Genomic DNA, 20,114 nt, shown 5'->3' with positions numbered 1-20,114 from the left:
TGTGTCTTTGCACATCTTTGCTCCCTCTCTGCAGCATTGTTTCCACTGCAGAAGCCACAAAACCCCATACTTGTATATTTTTTTGTGGCTTGCTCTTTCTCTTACACTTCTGCTCTTTGTAAGACAGTACCCAGTTTCCTCAAAGGGAATGTAAGTATCACGCTCACATTTCTTTGTAGAGGTGACAGAGTCCCCCGCATCTGAAGGCAACATCTCAAGAGACAACATGGAGCTGTTCCTACCTCCAAGCTCTCAACTTAGTGATGAGCCAATAAACATTCATGCCTGAGGCTTATTTAAAAAAAAAAAAATCAAACTCTTTAAAAAAATATTGTTATTTGATCTAGTAGGAAAGGAAGACTACAAAATGTAGATTTGTAGTCCGTCTCATAGTTTGTACCATCTTCTCTGGTATGAAACTTAGGTTACAGTAAGGGGGTGTTTGCACGTGAGTCACATCCTGCACTGAGCATCACCCAAGACCTTCACACCTCGAAATTTCTCACCAGGCCTTTGATAAGGCACAGTGGGCGAGGAGAAGAGCAAATGTGATTTTAATTGGAGTGTCAGATGGGTAATACGTGGAGGGGGGAAGCTTTAGGAAAGGGTAGCTTTATTCTTGGGACCTCTCCTGGGCTTGCACCCTGGTCTGCAAGGCTGGGCTCTATCTGGGTCACCCTGGATGGCAGCTGAGGGCTTCTTGATGGCACATTCCCCTTTACTGTTGCTTCTTACAAAGCAGGAGGAATTATGGGCAGTGGCTGGAGCAAGGAAGAAGCAAAGTCAGCCCTAGCAAGGGGTGCTGCCTTGCACTATGAAATGCCAAGGAGCTGGCTGCCTCCCACATGGAGTTTCATCCATCTTGTTGATGAAGGACACATTCTGCCTCCTCTTCACTTCTGCTTTACACAGGGCCAAGAAAAGGAAAAACTCGAGCTTGAATAAAGCAGAGGAAATATGAAGATCAATAACTCAAAACAGAGCTTTAGCCAAGGGTTTGGTAGTGATGCTAACTCAGTGCCTCAGAGCTTATTGAGAGCCCTGGACACAATGGAAATCTTCCAGAAATGGTGACACACACACATACACACACTACTGATAATGAAACAGTTGTCTGCACAAACTTTTTTATCCTTCTCTCAAGAAAAGCAAATTAATGTTTTCAAACTATGAATCATGCAGAATGGCCCTTACCTGATTATTTGAGGAAATATTACTTCCCTGTGATGTCCATAATCCCACACAGAATCATAGAATATTCTGAGGTGGAAGGGATCCACAAAGATCACCGAGTTCACCTCCTGTCCCTACATAGGACAGCCCCAAGAATCATACCTTGAACCTAAAAGCATTGTCCAAACAATTCTTCAGCTCAGACAGACTTAGAGCTGTGAGCCCGTTCCAGGGCCCCAAAAAGCCCCAAGGCCAGGGTCTGTTCCTGATTTCCAGCCTAAACCCCCCACCCCAACACAGCTTCATGCCGTTAAACCTTTGGCCCCAGGTGTTGCCTCTCAGACACATTTTCTTCTCTTACAGCTGTAAGCATGTGTCAACAGCCAAACCTCACCAAAAAACCCACCCTTTATTTCTGGTCTGAAAGAACATAACCCCCTTAGACAAAGCAGTCTGTGGTTCACAGCAACGACTGAGGCTAGAGCAGATGGCAGCATCCCATCAGTTATTCCTGCAGATGGTGCATTTCAGTCTTCCTGATGATTTCCATCATCTGTAATGGCCCTAGATTTAGGACCTAACTTCCAGCATCTTGTTCTAGTAAATTCAGTGACACTACTACTGCTGTAAAAGGTGTTGGCTTGCTGGCATGCTGCAATCAATCTGTCTTCTACAAGAAGCCAGATAAATAACCATAAAAGCCTCTTCTAGTCTTGGCAGTGGTAAATACACAAAGACCTGTATTAACTTCAATGTGTCCCTTCATCACAAGAGAGTGGATGGACTAGCTACCCAAGAAGGATAACAGAAGAACAGCTGCTCCTCTAAATATATCCAGGAAAGACAAGTTATTCTTACCATCTAAGTAATCTTTTGGACAAGATCAGACAGTCCCCAGAAACCATCAGCTTGATAAATGCATGTATACCTGATGTTTTTGTACAGCATTTTGTTCTACTGCAGTATTATAAATTCAGGGAGGAGTGAGGGACAGTTGGAAATGGGGAGGTGGGAGGTTGAGAAGTGATGCAGGAGACTGAGCACAAACAACTGGATGATATGTTTCAGTACTAAGCACATTCATTCCTAGGAGTGGCTTTGAATGGCCCCTATATAGTCCCACAGAGAAGGAAATTCTTTCCTACAAATGCAAGACTCTGTTGGCATTTTTCCTACTTGTATGTGGGCATAAAATGTCCCTCCTCCTAGAAGACCTTGCATAAGCTTCTCTGAAGCATCACTGTGGATCCTAAAAGTGTGTGTAGTTTATTTATTAGACAGTGAACCTGTGATTGCCAAAAAAAAAAAAAAAAAAAAGCCCACTATGTGGCCTTGTGCATACATATGTTTGGCTCTTATTACTGGGAAATTAAGATGTAATATCCACTGAAAATTCATGTCCTTTCCTGCTCAGTGCAAATCCTGACTTAGTTAGCAACTCAGTTCCCCCTGCTTCTTCTCTGGTCCTACGAGTTTCCTGTACCCTGTGTACCTGGTTTTGGCCTCTCTGAAGTTTGTCTATTCCTACATTTAAATGCATCACCTCACCTGAAGTAGCAACCTCAGAGTGCAGGGACAACAGAGTGGCAGGATCGGGCCAGAGCACCACATCTGCAGCGGGAACCACACCAGTGCTGGCAAAGAGCTTTTTCCACAGCAGGGGAAAGCACAGGCACAAAGCCGCCCACCTTTCTAAACATTTACATGCCACAGCTGCTGCTGCCTGCCAGGGAGAGTAATGGCTAAGGTGCTGTGTCATTGCATTTCTGAGAATTTCTGCTTTTGAAGAGCTCAGTGAGGCAGGTGCAGGATGTTCTGTGTGACGAAGGTGAGCACCTCATGGGACATTGGTGGCAGCTTGTGGCTTTTCACGGTGTTCCAACAGGGCAGTACTTGCAGCCCAGCTCACTTTGTCACACTGCTGACAGCCAGGTGGTGTCCTCACTCTTTTCAGCCACCCCTTCACGTTTCCATCATGGAAGAGCAACCTTTTTGTTAATTACATGTGTCTCCTGTTCCCTACATACACACCTTTCAGCAACTCAGTAAAAATTTGCTGAACTTCAGCAGGAGCTTAGCAGAGCAGACAGCTCACAGTGCAGCCTCAATGGAAAGTTACTGTGTATGCCTTGTGCCCTTACAGATAGGATGCACTGGGTTAGAACCACACCCCCATGGTTATTTGTGTTATATTGGTACTCCTTTAAGCTCTTCAGCATCAGTAATTCAGTATAAAAACAGGCATCTACTTTCCTCTTATGCTGAGGCTGTTTATCCATTGGGACTTTTTAAAAGAGATGAGACAAAATTTATGGCAGTGTTGACTCCTCCTGATTTTCTCTAGACCAAAGAAGGGCCTTTTTCATCTGCGTCTGGTTCTCCAGAGAGAGCTGCGAACAGATCTTTGTATTGGCCAAGTAACAAAGCTTTAAACACTCAACAAAAGGCAAGGAAACAAAACTCCTTATCAGGCACTAAATCATCTGACGAAAAAACGTCCCAAACTCTCGACAGCTGGGCAGAAATATGTACAAAGAGAAGCTGAAGCTGCACAGCTTTCACTGTGACCTCCTGTGGCAGCAAGAGGAATCCTGACCCAACTTGTGCACAGGAAGGAAAGAGAGCTGGCTCATCCTTACCTGTATTCAGGGTACCTAAAGGGGTGGCTGGAGTCCTGCTCTTCCATGCCCCTTCTCCCATCTCATCTAGCAAAACCCATTCCAGAAAGTGTCATCAAGATAAAAATGCTGGAAAGGGTGTGCTAGAATGAGGAGGTGGAGGAAGAAGAAAGGCTATTTCCTGTTTGCTGCTGTCAGATTTGGGTTTACTCCTCTTCTTGGGCTTATCAAAACTAGCAGAGCACATTGCCTGCAAATGGTTCTCAGAAAGACAGAGAGGAGTGAGGAGTCCCTGCAGTCTCAGGCAAAGCATTGCCTGAGGGGCTCAGTGGGGCTGTGATGTACCACCAGCAGAGGAGTGCATCTGTTTGGGGAACACCATCCACCCTTGACAAATGCCAGGGAGAGCAGGCACAAGGAGAAAGCAGCAGCAGCTGCAGCTTTCTGGAAAAAAAAAAACCACATTTTGATGCCTTGGGTTTTAGCTTTTATATTTTTCAGAATCTCTGCTGCTTAGTGTGTAACTCTGAAACTTCATATTAGGTGTCAGTAAGTTTTCTTCACAGGGTAGTTAGACAAAACAATTCCTTCCCAGCTAGAGAATCAAGGACAACCTGTGCCCAAAAAGTATAAACAGCAAAGGGAAGGGGGCAGGCCAGGGGGCTGAGACTTCATAGCCTGGGACTGTGGTTGGATAATTGACCCCAATATGTCAATGAACCAAAACTTATAAAAGTGTAAGAACTCATGACCAGGATCCACCTTGGATCAGATTTGGGTGTAGCCCCAGCTGAGCTCTTGCACTGCCCAAGGTGTATCCTGTTAATAAATACCTATTTTATTCCTTTTGCTCTGTCTAGTCTCTTTTCCAGATCAGCCTTTCCAGGCAACAGTTCTCTACTGCCTGAAGAGTTTGCAGGATGATGGAGGACAGACCTGGCCTGAGACCCCTGCAGCCTCCCCACCTATTTAAGGGAAGAAAAAGCATCTCTGTCTGCCATTACTCACCACCATTTCTGTACCCTCAGTCACTAAGCCCAAGCCCTTTCTTCCCTTTGGATCCTGCAGAGCAGTCACTGAATCTGTATCATCACCCCTTCCCTCCCTCTGTCCTGTTGGTTCATACTGACACAGCAGAGACAGCAGCAGCAGCAGAGACTTTGCAGTGCTCCTGCTCCAGGCTCAGACTGTCCTACCCAGCAGCGTGCTGGAATTTTGGAAATTGGGAGTTTTGAACTTTCTCTGTTGTCAGGCATTGACATTTAAAAGAATATTGTTTTTGACTTGAGGCCTTGGAGAAGGTTTCTAAAATTGAGTGATAAAATTAAAGTTACTAATATGCAATTGAAATAAAAGCATAAAATATTACATAATAAAAATTCTAAAATCGAATCTTTGAAAGTTTTAAAATATAACAACATATAAAAAATAAAATAAAAGTAATCCTGCTCCAGGATCCATGTGCCCCTCGGGAAAGCCTTCACCAGTGTCTCCTGATGGCTCCAGGTGAATTGGATTGACATTCACACACCTTCCTGAACGTGTCACCTGACACATCCCTGAATTCCACCCCTGCTGTCCCAAATTTCCTCGCCATAGGTTTGCCTGTTGTTTCAGAAGAGAAATCTGATGCCTATTGCCCTGTGATTGAAAGCTTTCACAGGAGTGCAACACAAACTTTTAGTGCTCTTTGCTTCAAGTCATGCTGTCAATATCACTACTGCAATTCCCTTCACGCAGATAAAAACACCATCACAAGTTTTTTTCTTTCTTTTTGCTTTTTTTGTTTGAAGATAGCTTGTTACGTGACTTTTCAGTATTAAAAAAAAAAAAAACAAAAAAAGCTTTTAAAACTGCTTCACTCCTTAGTTTAGGGAAAATATGTTTTGCCCTCAAAGAGGAAGTTGCATAAACCAAAGATGAGACAGCAATGCTGGCTGGAGGATAGGCACCCAGCTGTATTTCTTTATTCCATTTGCATATGATATGGGAGTAGACAATAATTCTCTCCAATGTACTGCATTTGCAATTCCAAAAGATTTGCTGAAAACTGCCTCCAAGTAATTCTTGGCCTGTAATACATCTAGTTTCTGTAGTGTTAGACAATACTAAAACTATCAGTAGCCATCATCAGTTTTAAAAATTCTGAATAGAATTTCCAGTAGTAACTATATTTATATCAGCTATAAAACACACACTTTAGACTATAGGCCCATAGAGGCATCTGAACAACCTGGTCTTACAGAAGGTATCTCTGCCCACAGCAGGGATGTTGGAATTAAATAAACTTTAAGGTCCCTTCCAACCCAAAACTGTCTATGATTCTATGATTTGCTTAAACAAAAAAAAAAGTACAAATATTTAGAAGGGCTTAGAGCCTTCTAGGTTCTCAATAAAGACACCCCTGCTGTCTCCAGCCACATCCTCTGCCTGAGGAGATGAGTCACGAAATCTTGCAGAAAGGAAATGCAACATTTGCATTTCTGAAGAAAAAAGTTTACTCTGAACAAAAACAGTGCCGGACGCAGTGTTTGTCAAAGGTCCCAGGCACAAGCAGTATCCAAATACTAATCCAAGCTTCTGCAATGGCACATCATGGAACTCTGCTTCCACCTCAGACAGAAATGGGTGATGCTGCCATTCGGGGCATCTCACTCCTGCCTGCCTGGTGGTGGTAATACTGGTTTGGATTTTACAGCACCACCAGAACTCGCTGTTTCATTTTAAGAAATGGTTTTAAAGATGTCTGTCTGTATCACTGACTGCTACAGGTTCATTACACATGAACCCCTTGTTTGTTTGTTTGTTTTGAAGCGAGCTGCAATAACTCATAACAGGTAACATGAACTCACCATGTACATGCCTAAAATCTAGAGGGGTTATTTTGAACCACACAGGGATTTCTATCACAAGTTCACTCAATCACTGTTTGCACATCTCTGCAGTAAAACAGACCTTTTATTTGCTGTAGTGAACTGGCATTATCAATTTTGTTTGTTTGCTGTCAGACTCACCAACTTCTACCCTTGTTGTTTCTGTAGAGCCAAGGGTGACAGGGTGAGGGCTCGTCCTGCAGCTCCCCATAAGCTGCTGGCTCTGGCCCTGGTGTCTCTGCTCCTGTGCTGGGCTCTGGGGCAGCACCCCAAGGGCTACATGCACGACCATAGGACATCAGGCACTGTGGTAGAGGTTGGGAAACAAAGCTCTGTTTCATTACTGGGATGATAGTAATTCTGTATAATTCTGACATGATAGTTTTGCGGGGATGAGTTCATCCTGAATGCTAGAAGAAATCTAAAGGGATCCTTCCATTTTTTCTGCTCACCATTCTACAACACATTTCTTGCTTGCTTTCACTTTCACTTTGATCTTATGTCAAATAAGTTCATTCTCTGCTCTCCTTTTATAGTCATAAACTAAATTAATTACACGATAAAAAGATTACATATTGCATTTCATGTCAGTTGTTGCTTAGCACATGTCACAAGCAAACTCCTCTCTTCCCACCATAAAAGATTGGCATGGATACAAATCTAAACCTCTGCTCTGTACAGTGCTACAAACCACTTGTGGTTTGTCTCAAGTGGGAGGATATCAGATCCCAAAACATCCACATTTCCGACAGAGCAGAGCTCTCTTCATCCTGCCAGCACTTGATTAGCAGAGGGATGGAAGCTGCACTACTCCCAGTCTTCCCCAGTGGCCAGAGAGGATGATGCGATGGTCAGTTCCCATCACCTGGAAAGCACCAGCTCCCCAGAGGAAGCCAGAGCCACCTGGAGGCACCCTGACACCAAGGACTCCCTCAGCAGCCCAGAGAAGGTAGGGCTGGCATGGCACAGCCTCACTGAAGGCATCAGAAACCCCAGAGGGGCAGCGCAGGCACCTCTATTTCTGGTCAAATCCCTCACAGCATCATCCACGTATCCATACCTTGTTCTTCCATCAGACCCCAGGCTGGAAAGTGTCCCTGCTCTCTCCTGGGAGGTGCAGCACCTTAGTCAGATGGGAAAATACCTCGAAATCCAGGCAGATGACTCCTCAGAGTGCTGGGTTCATAGACTGCAGGGCAGGATCACCCATGCCCAGTCACACCAGTGTTCCAGGGATAAACCTGTTATGGCAAGCTCAAGGGATTTGATACAATCAATTGGTTTTACCCACTTGTCTAAGGCTGAGAACGAGCCACATCTTCCTTGCAAAAGGTGCAATGCAGTCCAGTATCTTCTTTCCCAGCTAAGATGGCTTAGGTGTCACAAAAGAATACAGATGGGTAAAACCAGACCATCAGCCTGCATCCCTGCCCTGCACCTCACAGTTCAGGAAAGGCACCAGAGCAGGACTCAGTGAACTGCTGGTGTGCATGGATGTACTTAATTCCAAAAGGGACAAGCTTTGTGCCACTGTCCCACAGCCTCTCGTGGGGGGGCTTACAGATGAATGTCCCCATGATCTCTTGTGCCCTTGACCACCCAAGTCAGCTCTAGTCAGCAATAACTTATCACTTTTCCTTTATTTGGCTGTGTATAAATTTGAAAATAAGCCTGTTTCTTGAAAAAAAACAGAATGAAACAATTATTAAATAACAAAACTTAAACAGTTCCTAAACAAGGTAGAAAACAAATCTTTTTATTTGGAACAAAATTAGTTGAGGGGGGGAGGCAGGGGAGAAGGAAAGAGGAAAAAAAACCCACCAAATAAAGAACAATATCTGGGCATGGACACATACAGTCAAAGGAAGAGCACAGGCTTCATCACTTCTCTCCTGACCCCACAGTAACAGAAACTTTTGCCCCATTGCTGAATGGCACTTTCAGTGGTAAAGGACAGAAAACCATCTGTGGTTCAATCTGTCTCACAAAGACCTCTCACGTCTCTATGGAAAACTCCTTCCAGGACTGGGATCATACTAGTGGTGGTGTTCACAGCTGCTGGGCACCCCCAGCCCTCCCAGGGCTGACAGCACCAGGGTAAGCTAGAGCTGGGATGCTCCAGCCCCGCAGGAAAAAGCTGGCCCAGCTCTCTCACCCTCAGCACTGAAACACAGCCGTCTTCTCCAGGGCAGCTCAGAGCACCGCTCAGCCTTTGAAGCATGTGCTGGAGTCGACTGTCCCCTCCTGCCCTTGCCAGAAAGTGCAGAAGTGAAGCAATGCTGACTGCGTCCCCTCGTTTTGGTGACACTGGCCCAGTGACATTCACCCAGCACCCTGTGCCGCTTTTTTGTCATTCAACTCACAGCCTTTGAGGAATGTTTATACTGAAGGGAGTTAGAACAGCACCGTGAGGAAAAGAATTATCGAGAATTATCACCTCCCTCTTACCGTGGAAAATCTGATTCCCTGCAGCAGCCTTTAAAAGCGGAGACAGGCTGAATCACCACCAGCACAATACACAAGATCCAAACATCTTCTAAAGAGGGTCATAGGACAAGGAAACAATGAGAACCATCACCTATGGCTGGGTGTCACTGATGCAGAGCCTTGGCAAGTGCACAGAGATGAAGAACTCCCAGGTAAGCGTGCAGCCATCCCACCAGCTCCCTCACTTGGGAGAGAAACCTCCAGTTTAGTTTGGATTCTGCTGGGGTGCTCGCAGCCCTCCTTGGATGGCATTCATCAGGCATATCTTAAATCCATTTCCAAGGGATTCATAGCGTCAGCACAATATAAAACGGACAAAATGACAAGGGAGGAAAGGAATGCAGTACACACCTCCCCATCCCTTTGGGTCCCAGTTTGTACCATCTCTGCTTTTACTACCATGCCTTCCTAGCCCAGCAGGCTAATTTAACACTAACAGGCAATCCAAACACCTCACTCTGACTACTACAATTGTCTTATGCGGGAAATACCTTGCTCTGGCAGCACATCCCACAGCACTCCCTGCAGCCTGACAGTCTCTAGCAGCTTTGAGACAGAGTCCCTTCCCTCTCCTCACCACAACCTTCTTTCCTGCAGGTCTACCCCAGCTGCTCCACAGGCACACCTCCCCTGAGCAGGACAGGACACGTGTGGCAGCAGGACTTACCTAAGAGATTCTCTAAAATGCCCCAAACAAGCCTACATGCACAGGCAGATGGCCAGCTTTATCAGCTTGCAGTAGCTAAATAAACTATTACACTAAAGGCACTAATGCTTGCATTGATAAACAACCTCAGCATTAAAATTAAGGTTACAAGTTGCCAAAATTGCAGCCTCAAGCCCCCTCCTGCTGCAGGCAAGCAAGCGACAGAGCTGGCTTAGCTCAGGGACAGCCCAAGCAGTTGGGATTTTTGGTGAAAGGTAACCTGTGCCCTCTGTCATTTGGGGCACCAAGAGGTGAGTAAAGCCAGCATCACACCGGGTCTGCACACAGCATCTGCAAGTTAAATGTCATAGCCCCCACCACTGCTCCTGCTCCAGATAGCAAGAGGTGAGGGCCAAATCACAGGGTCTGGAGCTCAGAGGAGCAACTCAGATAAGCACCCAGGATAGCAGATACTGAGCTGAGACCTCCTTTGAGTTTGCTCATGAAGAGAAATGCCCTGAAGTCTCCTGAGAAGAAGCTTTCTCAGGAAATCTCTGGCAAGTCCTTGGCTTCTGCCTGGGTCTGGCAGGCCACTTCAAGCTGCCTGTAGTGCCTGCCCCTTTCAGGGCATGGGGTGGGCAGGGAGCAGGAAAAACTGCCCATCTCATTCCAGGCTGTCCCCTGGGGCTCCTTGGTTTATCTGCAGCTCTGTTATCAGGCAAAGCACCAAGGAACCTGTCAGGCCACGGCAGTGCAGCCTTGAAGCCACGTGTGTGCTTTTCTCTATATTTTCTTTTTTCTTTTTAAATGAGGTCAGAAGGTCTGACACCTCACGTCTTTCCCCTGCTAAAATTTTCCAGACACAGTGAGACTATGGGATGCAAAGGACAAGAGTCACAGGCTTCAGGGTGGAACAGCAAGCATGTCAGATCAGTCATCAGTTGGATCAGGGAAACAGTCTGAGGCATCTTCCTGGCTTTCCATATCAACTAGGGCCTCAGGAGCTGGCATTTCCTCAGCTTCTATCTGCACTGGTAAGTTTTCTTCTGACAGTGGCTGGGCCTCAACACCTTGACCAGTCTGGGCAGCATCTGGAAAAGAGGGTAATGGTTTGTGAGTGCCCACACTGTGGCTCACCTTCATGGAAATTCTCCCCCTGGTCCCTAATGCTGCAGGCTGCCTAATCCACTGAGTCCCCTCACCCCAGGCATCTGCAAGTCGAATTTCAATTTTCTCTAGAACTACTCATTGACTGAGCTATCCATCATGCCTTAGGGCACTTCAGGGTACTGAAGCTATCTGGCTTCTTAGTACCAAAGTACTTTAGTACCAAACTTTTAGTACCAAAGTACTAAAGCCAAATCTATTCACTTAAATTTGAATAATTAAACCTGGCTAACAGCACACATTTAGTTCTCACCTGATTGCCACATGCACCTCTGCTTTTTACTTAATTGTAAAAAATCTAAATATGAACTACCTTTTAGTCAAACTTACAATATGTGAATTTTTTATTAAAAGCTCTACGCTTGAAGTATATTAATATTAAACAATGACCTGAAAGAATTTTTTTTCTCTTTCTTGCTCTATGTTCATGAGTAGCATTTGGTATTTTGAAAGCAGAGTGAAGAGCATACAAGGTTAGATATAAAACACAGCTGAGCCACAGGAAGCTGTGCATGGTACAGTGAAGGACATCAGAAAAGCAGTGCTGAGACCAGGCTGTGACCTGTGTAATGCTGCTCCAGTTCATGATGTCTCTGCTAAATCTACTTCAGATGATGATGGTGCATTACCAGGCAAGGCATTGACAGCATTTGTGTTTGGGGAGCAAAACTGAGAGAAACATAATGCAAAAAGTGGAGCATTAATATCAAGCACTTACAGAACAGGAGATTTCTGAAGGGTTTTTATCACTGCACTCTCTTGACCATATTGTGCTAAAGCTGTGGGGATTTATGCTTGATTTCTTTGAAGAATTTAAAACGTGACCATGTCCTCACTCTAGCCTCAGTTTAAGAAAATACACAGGCCTCTGGCTTTGATGGGATTTAGCTGTGTTTACAGCTCAACATATTGGCTCCTGCTGTCCTGAAGATGACTGCTTACAAAAACAATGCCGATTTTTATAAAATGTTACTGATGAGAAGGGGAGAGGGATAAGAAAATTGCAGGAAAACTGCTGAGTTGGGGGGGGGGGGGGGGGGGATTTACTGTTTTTGAGGTATGTGTTTTATTTAGCACAGGAGATACTGGAACAGACATCCTGCAGCCTGCTGGCAGCACTTCCTGTGGGATGGCTGTGGGATGGCTGCCTCTACCTGTCATAGCATGAGTAAGGTACTGGAAAACGCCCTGCTGCCAACTCCTGGAGAAGGTGCTGGCATGTCCCAGGCCCCTCTCTCCTGTCACCTCCAGCCCCACCAGCCACACACAAACACTGTGTGCTCCCTAAACAAGGTGTCTGGACAAAGCTGGACTCACCAGGCTTTGGAGGACGGTCAGTTTGGGCAGCTTGAGCCTCGACACGGTCTCCATTGGGGGGGCTCTTCGTGCCTTCACCAGACACCACTGACATTGTCAATCCATCATCCTTCTCCTCCTCTGTGAAACCAAAACCAGAGGTTTGAGGGAGGAGGCCCCCCACAGCCCCAGTTTTGGCAGGTCTGCCATGAGGCCAGACCCCCCAACACGTGTTTGTGTCCCCTCCTCACGCGGCGCTGGCTCCGCTCCCGGCACACACAGATGCCAGAACAAAGGGTCACTGCCCAACTGCCAGAGACCTGCCTGGCCATGCTGGCAGTGTCACAGCTTGAGGTGGCACAGGCAGATTGCACAAGACTGCCATCAGAAACTTTCAGGTCATTTCGGGATCACACCTGAATGAGGTTCAATTTTATTGCCCACAGGAAAGGTTTTGTTGTGGGTTTTTTTCTCACCAGGAGCACAGGCACAAGTGTGAGGTGAATAAAGGAAAAGTGTGGTTTAACTCAAGAGCTGCCTATCAGCAAGCAGACTTCTGCTCCAGCAGGTCAAGGGAGGACAGGCTGGATGGAGGACAAGCAGCCACCCAGCTGAGACCAGGTTACTCTAAGGCCACGCCAACCACAGCCTGCAAAAACACACTCCCCTCTAAAATTAATCACAGGGGGGTCACAGCATTCCTCACTCACCTGAAGGCACTGGGATGAACTTGTGTCTCCTCCTCATGCAGCAACATATGGCTGCAGGCAGAGCCACCACCAGGATGAGCACACCCGCTGCACATCCTGCCAGGATGTAAATGAACACCGGGTACTGCAGCAGGTCTGCAAGAAGGACACAGAATTGTTAGGTGCCAAGGTGGACAAACTCCTTTCTCCCAGTGGGAGAAATCCTGCAGCCAGGTTAGAGCTTGTTGACATCGCTGTTGCTTTAGTTTGGGTCAGGGCAGCTGACACTGAACCGTGGCACTTTGTGATTTATCAAAGCATCGTTCAATCATGGCATGGAATGTTTCATTAAGAGGCACGTGTGCCTAAGATGTGTGCATTTGCTTCTACCTGCTCTGATCACTGACATCTAAGGTAATCTGTAAGTTTTAATCAAATTTAACAGGGAAGGTGGTGATTTGAAAAATAACTACTTCAAGTTGTATGAAAACGGGCAGCTGAGGAGGGAGACCTGAGGAAGCACCTCCCAGTGAAGGAAAAGCTGCAGAGATGGTATCAGAGAATCCACTTAGGACAGTCATAGAGTGACTGCACCAACCCCAGGGCAAATCTCATCAGAGCCTGCACTGTCTCAGGCACCAAAGACTGTGGCCACTCGAGCCAGAGCTGCAGGAAAAAAATCCTTCCTGGGCTCTGCTGCTCCTTGGGGAAGGATTCTGCTCCATTCCTTGCCCGGCCAACAGCGAGGGCTGCAGATGGCTGAGCAGAAAGGCAGCAGAGGTCAGAGGTTCCACAGGTCAGAGGTAATTGTCACCCAGCTCAGCTCAGTTCAGCATTGCTCCAACGGGGCAGAGCTGCACGTTCACTGCTGCTGAGCACGCAGCTGGCAGAGGGCATTGCAGACTCGCACGACAGAGACCCATCCAGGCTCGCTCCTTTATCGCTTTTTATCTTCTTTTTCTCTTCAGTCAGAGTCGGGATTAAAAGCACCAGGGATGGGATTTCGTGTTTGCTTAGCAGTCCAACTAAAAACTAACACCTAAATTAATTCTAATTAATTACTTTTGACCCAATGACCAAACACCTGTGACCCACAGTGTGGCATTTGCTATCCAATTTAAAAGTATCACCAATACCCAAGAAGATGAAGAAGTAAGAAAACCTCCGCCCTAAAATTTGCTTTATACCTATTACTATATTGTGAAACCCCAAATTCCAAATCCTTCACCACGTGACATTACACGCTTCTATTCAAGCTACACACCAATGATCCTATTCCTATCATTCAGTTTTGGAAGCCTTCTCCAAGGCCTCAGGTCAAATGCAGTGTTCTTTTTTCTTTTCTTCTGTGCCTGACAGCACAGAAAGCTCAAAAGTCCCTATTTCCAGGGTTCCAACACTCCTTCACTGAGATTATCTTCTCCTGGGACAGCCTCTAGGAAAACTCGTCTTGCTATATGCAAAAAAACCCCGTACAACTCCACTTCAACATAAATTCCTTAAAACTCCTTAGGTAAGCCTGTGCCATCCCTTTCTGAATAATTCAACTCCTTTTCTGCAGTAACCAACAGGCTGATTTGGAGCTTATTTTCACACCCTCAAAAGCACTAATTGCTCTCTATCTCCAGAGACTAGGAAGAATTTTAAATGTTCCAGGATATAGTATACACCACTATACTCCACCTACTCACTGGGACAATAAAAACAACTGCACACAGAGTCACTGTATTTTCAGACTGCTTGTTTCAGTCTTTTTAAGAACAATTACCAAGTTCAAAAGACATCCATATTCAAAATTAAAAGCTTTCATCAACTTGGAAATAATTTTCCTAATTAGTTTCGTTGATGAAAGCTTAGAGAATATTGTCAAAAGTATAAATGCAAGTTGGGAATTTTTTTCCTGAATCTTTTTCCTAAAAATCTGCCACTTGTTAATAAGGTCCTTTTGAGATAAAATATTGTGTCAAAAATAAGCAATGAACAAGTCATTGATGAATAAAAGTCTTTTATATATGTTGACTTCTTAACTTCTGAATCATGTATCTTCAGAGCCCTGTGTTGTCTGGGAAGTTTACAGCATTTCTGCCAAATTGTTTTTGGTAATAGTTATTCAAAATTGGTTTCATCAGCCAACAGGTTGCCCAAATGGATGTTGTCACATAGATTGCATGCCTACAGTGGAAAAACTAAATTCAGCCCTTTGCCTGGAGCAAATAATAACCCACAAAAAGAATTAGTTAACCTTCAATTAAATTAAAGAACCAATTTCCCTCTTCAATTCATTTTACTGGTATCCAGAATTGCTTTAATTCACTTTTTACAAATGTGGTTGCATTTGGTGACTAAAAGGTGGAATCACTGCTGCTTTCTTTCTTTCAGACCCTTCCAAATATGTGTTTGTGGGCATGTCCATCCCCAAAGAGATATCACTAAATTCCCTAATGGGCTTTCCAAGACTAAATGAGGAGCAGATACCACACGCAGGGGACTGGGCAGCCACCCAGGATCACCCACGGAATCTGTCAGCACTTGTGTGATTTATCACAAGGATTTATCATGAGCAACTCATGGATGTTCACACCCTTGTCCCCCAGTGCCTCGGCCAGCTTGGGTCTGACTACACTGAACAGCCTCCAACTAATTTAACTGGGCAAAATTCAGGTCACTGCTCCACAGCCACAAATACCAAATCTGCACGGCAGTGCCAGTGGGACCAGGCACAGCCAGCCCACAGCATTCCTGCTGAATGCTACCACACTGGACGCAGGGTCTAGATCAGCAGGGGTGCTTTCACACCAACTGCAGGACAACCACAGACAAAAAGACAGTATCTGCCATGGAGCTGGAGTGTCCCAGACAACTTCTAAAATGCTACAGTACAGTTTCTCCAGCGGCAAAAGTGATTAAATTAATTACAGCAAAATTTGTCAAAAACCTAATGGTTAAATTATGCCTGTAGCTTTGATAACCATCTTTGCTGCTGGAGGGCAGAAGAACCTTCACTACTGGAGGTGCAAATTAAATGATACCCAAGGATCCAGATTTTCTGTATCATTAAACTCTGGTCTTATTCAAGCAGAATACTCAGCATTTTTTAATAGTTTGCAAATGGATATAGTCCCAGCCTTCTCACAGACTTAAATGTCTGAGCAAAGATATGGAGGGGAAAAAACCCTACATTCCAGAAGTAAATTACTTGTGTCTTCACCCACTTCTGATGGATGGGGCTGATGGAGAGACATTTGTATAGACCAGGAAATATTTTGTGCTTCTGGCCTAGATAAGGGGAAAAAAGATGAGGCAAAACACTTCAACCGAGTCCAGCACCAACAGGGCTGAACTAGTGGAAGGGTTTTTATGGGGATGCACAGAAAGAAACTAGAAGGCATCTGGGTCATGGATGCATGTCAGAGTAGAAAGCAGCCTGTGTTTCTAAAGCAGCATAGAGGATTGGTGCACAGGAGGGTACAAATCTCCATCACCAAAAAGTAGGAAAAGAGGCAGATGGAGATCCATCCTTGCTGCAGAGCTGGGTAAAAGGACCTCCTCAACAAACTTATCCCATCTGTGGTTGCAGGCTATGTCAGTCCAAAGCACAAGAGGGAGAAGGAAATCAAGGGGTTGCTTTCTGAAGGCAGGATTTGGTAACTCTGGAAAGGAGATGACAGAGGACAGAAGAGTTTGATATTTTGAGGACACCAACAACCCCTCAGTTTGCTGCTGCAAGAGACCAAAAAAAATTTTTCTGGAGGTGCCGTTACTCACCATAGCTGCAAGACAGCATAATGGGCCTGGTCCTTGTGACCCTGTTCCCCTTCAAAACTTCACATACAAACTCCCCAGGCTCAGTTTTGTCCAGGTGAACCTTCTTCCCAGCATCCTTAATGCAAGCCCCCTCGGCTTTCAGGTGGGTGCCATTCAGCAGCCACCGAAAGACCAGGATCTCGTTGATGGCCACGTTGCAGGACAGCTCTGCAGTCCCATCAGGGAAGCACTGGATACCAATGGTCGGTTCTGGTCACACACAGCATCGTCGGGCAAGGGGAATAGGGAGGAAAGAGAGAGGTGAGGAGAGAACTCAGCAGTGAACACGAGCTGAGCCTTACCAGCAATCCCAGTAATACCACGTTTACTGGCTCAAGGGAGCACAGAAACAAGTAAGCACACTCCTGAGTGCCTGCACTCTGCCCTGAAATGCTTAACAGTGCCCACCCCAATCCTGCTAGTGACTCTCCATCCCTGTATTGGGGGTGCCACCAAAATCTGGCATCTTTTCATTTTCTTAAATGACATTGGAAAAAAAAAATAAAAGCCCCTGGTCTGAGAGGATGTTGGAAACATCCAAAGCATGTGCCAACCAGAGCACTCCTCTGTAACCTGCAGATAATTGTAGCTTCGGAGGAGACTCAGTCCTTCCATCCACCAGAGGTTTGTACTTTTGCTGTCACTCTGTCCCTTCCTCCATTTTCAAGTGGAACTGGTGCAAATCATGGCCAACATGGGTATGAGCACAAGACACCTGCAGTTAGGTACAATACCCAGACTAGGACATTTTAAAATGAATCAATGCTCTTGCTACATTTCCTTGAATTTCTCACTTTCAGTCTACTACAAGGAGCAAACCTATTTCCTACATTTGCCACTTTGCAAATACAAACTAGACAGAGAACTGGTACGGTTTTCTGACAGCAGGAGTAACATTGAGAACATCCATCCATGGAAATAAGCTCAGAAATCACTTTCTTGTTCTAGGACATCATCTTCAGTTAAAATTTCCTGCCTCCAGGAATATGATAGCTGTGGAAGTTTCTCCCTGCTGTAGGGGTGGCAACAGAACAGAAGGAGGAGGCAAATGTTCCCAGAGTAAATCCTCTGAAATTGAGGTTAAACCCAGGACAGTTCTGCAGTCTTTGACTATTTCCAGTCTAAGCCCCTGTTCTTCATACCAAGGAGGCACATCTTTGACCTACTGTGCACAGCAGTTCCGCCTGTTTGCACCCAAAAGGTGCAAGGGTTCATTTGTCTTCAGTGAGACCAGTTTGCTCAGACATTTTCATTACAGTTCCATGCACCTCAATTTATCTTAGAAGCCTGTGTAAGTGAAAGCCCTGCAAAAGGAACGGTGGGGATGAGGACCAGAGCAACGCTCTGTGTCTTCCTGGAGCCCCTCCTAAACCTTCTCCACATTAACCCAAGCAGTGAGCTGGATCCTGTACAGAAGTGACTTTGTTTCTGTCTTTGCTGTCTGCAGATGGGTGAGGGGGCACACAAAAGAGAGCAGGAATTCTGAGGGGACAGGAGGGAGATTGGCATGGTTCCCAGAGGCACCTATAGCTCCTGCAAGCTCAAGCAGCTTCTTTGGAAAAATTTCAAGGTGTCAGGCTTCCAACCAGGTTCACAAGTTCAAAAGCTTTTTTTGTTGCTAAGAAGGCCACTTACCAAATACTTCCAGTGTAAAATTTCTGGCAGTGCTCTGAAAAACAAATCCATATTTTCCTTCATCGTGTTTCTCCACGCTTCTCAGCACTAGGGAGCCATTCTCCAAGTTCAGCAATCTACTGGCAGAAGTGCCACACTTGGCCAACAAAGTATCATTTAGGACAGTTGTAGAGCATTTCTTATCCTCCCTGCTCATGCTGGAGAAGTTCTGCAGGCTCTGGATTTCCAAAGAAAAGACTGCTGAGTCGCCACTGAGCGCACCAGTCCAGATGGCAGAGCCTGAAAGGAGAGCAAGCTTGCCATGTCCATCCATCCCCTCCTGGCGGCCTCCCAGGAAGGAAAATGCCCAGGTGAGACATAAGAGGGACAGACCCAACCCTAGGGACAAGTTGGATCACCAGTGATTGAAAATCAGAGGAGTGGGGCACCTTCTACAGGGTCCAACTTCCCCCCACCTTAACAGCACAGGAATGGTGTGCACACCATGCACACAGGGAAACAAAAAGCTGAACAGCTGGTCTTTTCTCTCCCTAAATGTAAGGTGACCATCTACCAGCCCCCATCAGAGATGAGAGACTGTGCAAAGAAAGGTCCTCAGAGCATCAGTGCCATCATGGGCCTTGCACAGAGAGTAGCAGAAACAACAGCTGCAGGTGCACAGCTGCTTTCACCCAAAGAGTAATGGCACAGTTTTAACTTGAACAGGTCTCACAGTACACTTGCAGTACACTTGTACAACTTAAGTTGTTGTATGTAATCAGAGATGGGTAAATGGCAGGGTGACAGCAGCTTGGGGACTAACCCAAGGTCACACCCAGTGTTGGGAGCTGGACCACGTCGCTCCCAAGCCAGCACTCTGTGTAAAACAACCTTACATTCCCCACTGAAAAGCTTCTACAGACACAGGACGCTCAGAAAGTACAGTATTGTTAGCTATTGTTGCTTTAGTAGGAAAAGAATCTGTCTTACTTTGGTCTGACTCCCCTTTCATGCATTAGCAGCTACATTATTTGATGTCATCCCAAACCTGGTAGTGTCCTTAAAGGATCTTGGAGCAAAATTAGGGCGTCTGCTCGTCTAGGCAAATCTGTGCCAACCCCATAAAGGAAAATCTTACTTACCTTGAGTAACAGTTATTATCACCAGCAAGCAGAGCAGAGTGAAAGGAGAGTTGAAATCCATTTCAAAGAGCTCCTTGCATCATATGCTGAGGAGACGATCTGGCTTCAGAGCTCAGTGAATATAGCATTCGGGAAATGATGTCAGAAGCAGGAGTGGAAAAAAAAAAAAAGAGAAGAGGCTCCATAGTGGACAGATTGAATGATGCTTCAAAATAGACCTGCAAGGTTTCAGGTGACTGAACTCGGGCTGAGCCAAAGCAAGCCAAAATGTGCTCTGCAAAGTCCTGGAGCTTGGAGGTAGCTGTGAGTGTGAGAATGGGGCTGAGAGGTGAGGGGAGACAAAAATATCTCCTGGTCAGCTCACCCCATTTAGGGAGATGCTAATGCAAAGAGCAAGAGAAGGACAAACACCTGTTTCTCTCATTCTTTTCTACTTTATCAAAGTACAACATCCCCACCCAGGGAGGAGAAGTTGGTCCAGTCGTATAAAGCACTGCACATGAAAACCAGTTGATTTTCTGAAATACTAAAAATTATCTCACCAGCAGGAATGAGGTGTGGGTCAAGGCTCTCCATCTGTTCCCAAAGGCTCTGTTGCCAATGTG

The 20,114-nt window shown here is 45.7% G+C and overlaps 1 protein-coding gene across 1 annotated transcript; it reads right to left on the bottom strand.

Annotated features, from left to right (window-relative positions):
• Positions 1 to 10,727: 10,727 nt before the first annotated feature.
• Positions 10,728 to 19,667, bottom strand: LOC134055200 (uncharacterized). The gene is made up of 7 exons (XM_062511366.1): positions 19,510 to 19,667; positions 18,389 to 18,667; positions 16,715 to 16,963; positions 16,493 to 16,495; positions 12,971 to 13,105; positions 12,282 to 12,401; positions 10,728 to 10,888 (listed from the first exon to the last, which is right to left on the bottom strand). Exons 1-7 carry the CDS (start codon positions 19,568 to 19,570, stop codon positions 10,728 to 10,730), a joined length of 1,008 nt encoding a protein of 335 aa, XP_062367350.1. The 5' UTR covers positions 19,571 to 19,667.
• Between the last annotated feature and the right edge of the window lie 447 nt (positions 19,668 to 20,114).

Source organism: Cinclus cinclus, chromosome 2 (assembly GCF_963662255.1).
Source record: "Cinclus cinclus chromosome 2, bCinCin1.1, whole genome shotgun sequence".
Taxonomy (NCBI): Eukaryota; Metazoa; Chordata; class Aves; order Passeriformes; family Cinclidae; genus Cinclus; species Cinclus cinclus.
The sequence above is the reverse complement of the archived record's forward strand: the minus strand, read 5'-3'. Positions and strand labels throughout refer to the sequence as shown.

What these genes read in the sequence shown, in the direction of transcription:
- LOC134055200 (XM_062511366.1), bottom strand. Translation starts at nt 19,570, where the DNA reads ATGGATTTCAACTCTCCTTTCACTCTGCTCTGCTTGCTGGTGATAATA. An exon ending in GATAATAACTGTTACTCAAG is followed by an intron (nt 18,668 to 19,509) that starts GTAAGTAAGATT and finishes CTCTCCTTTCAG; the next exon opens with GCTCTGCCATCTGGACTGGT. An exon ending in TTTTACACTGGAAGTATTTG is followed by an intron (nt 16,964 to 18,388) that starts GTAAGTGGCCTT and finishes GTGTGTGACCAG; the next exon opens with AACCGACCATTGGTATCCAG.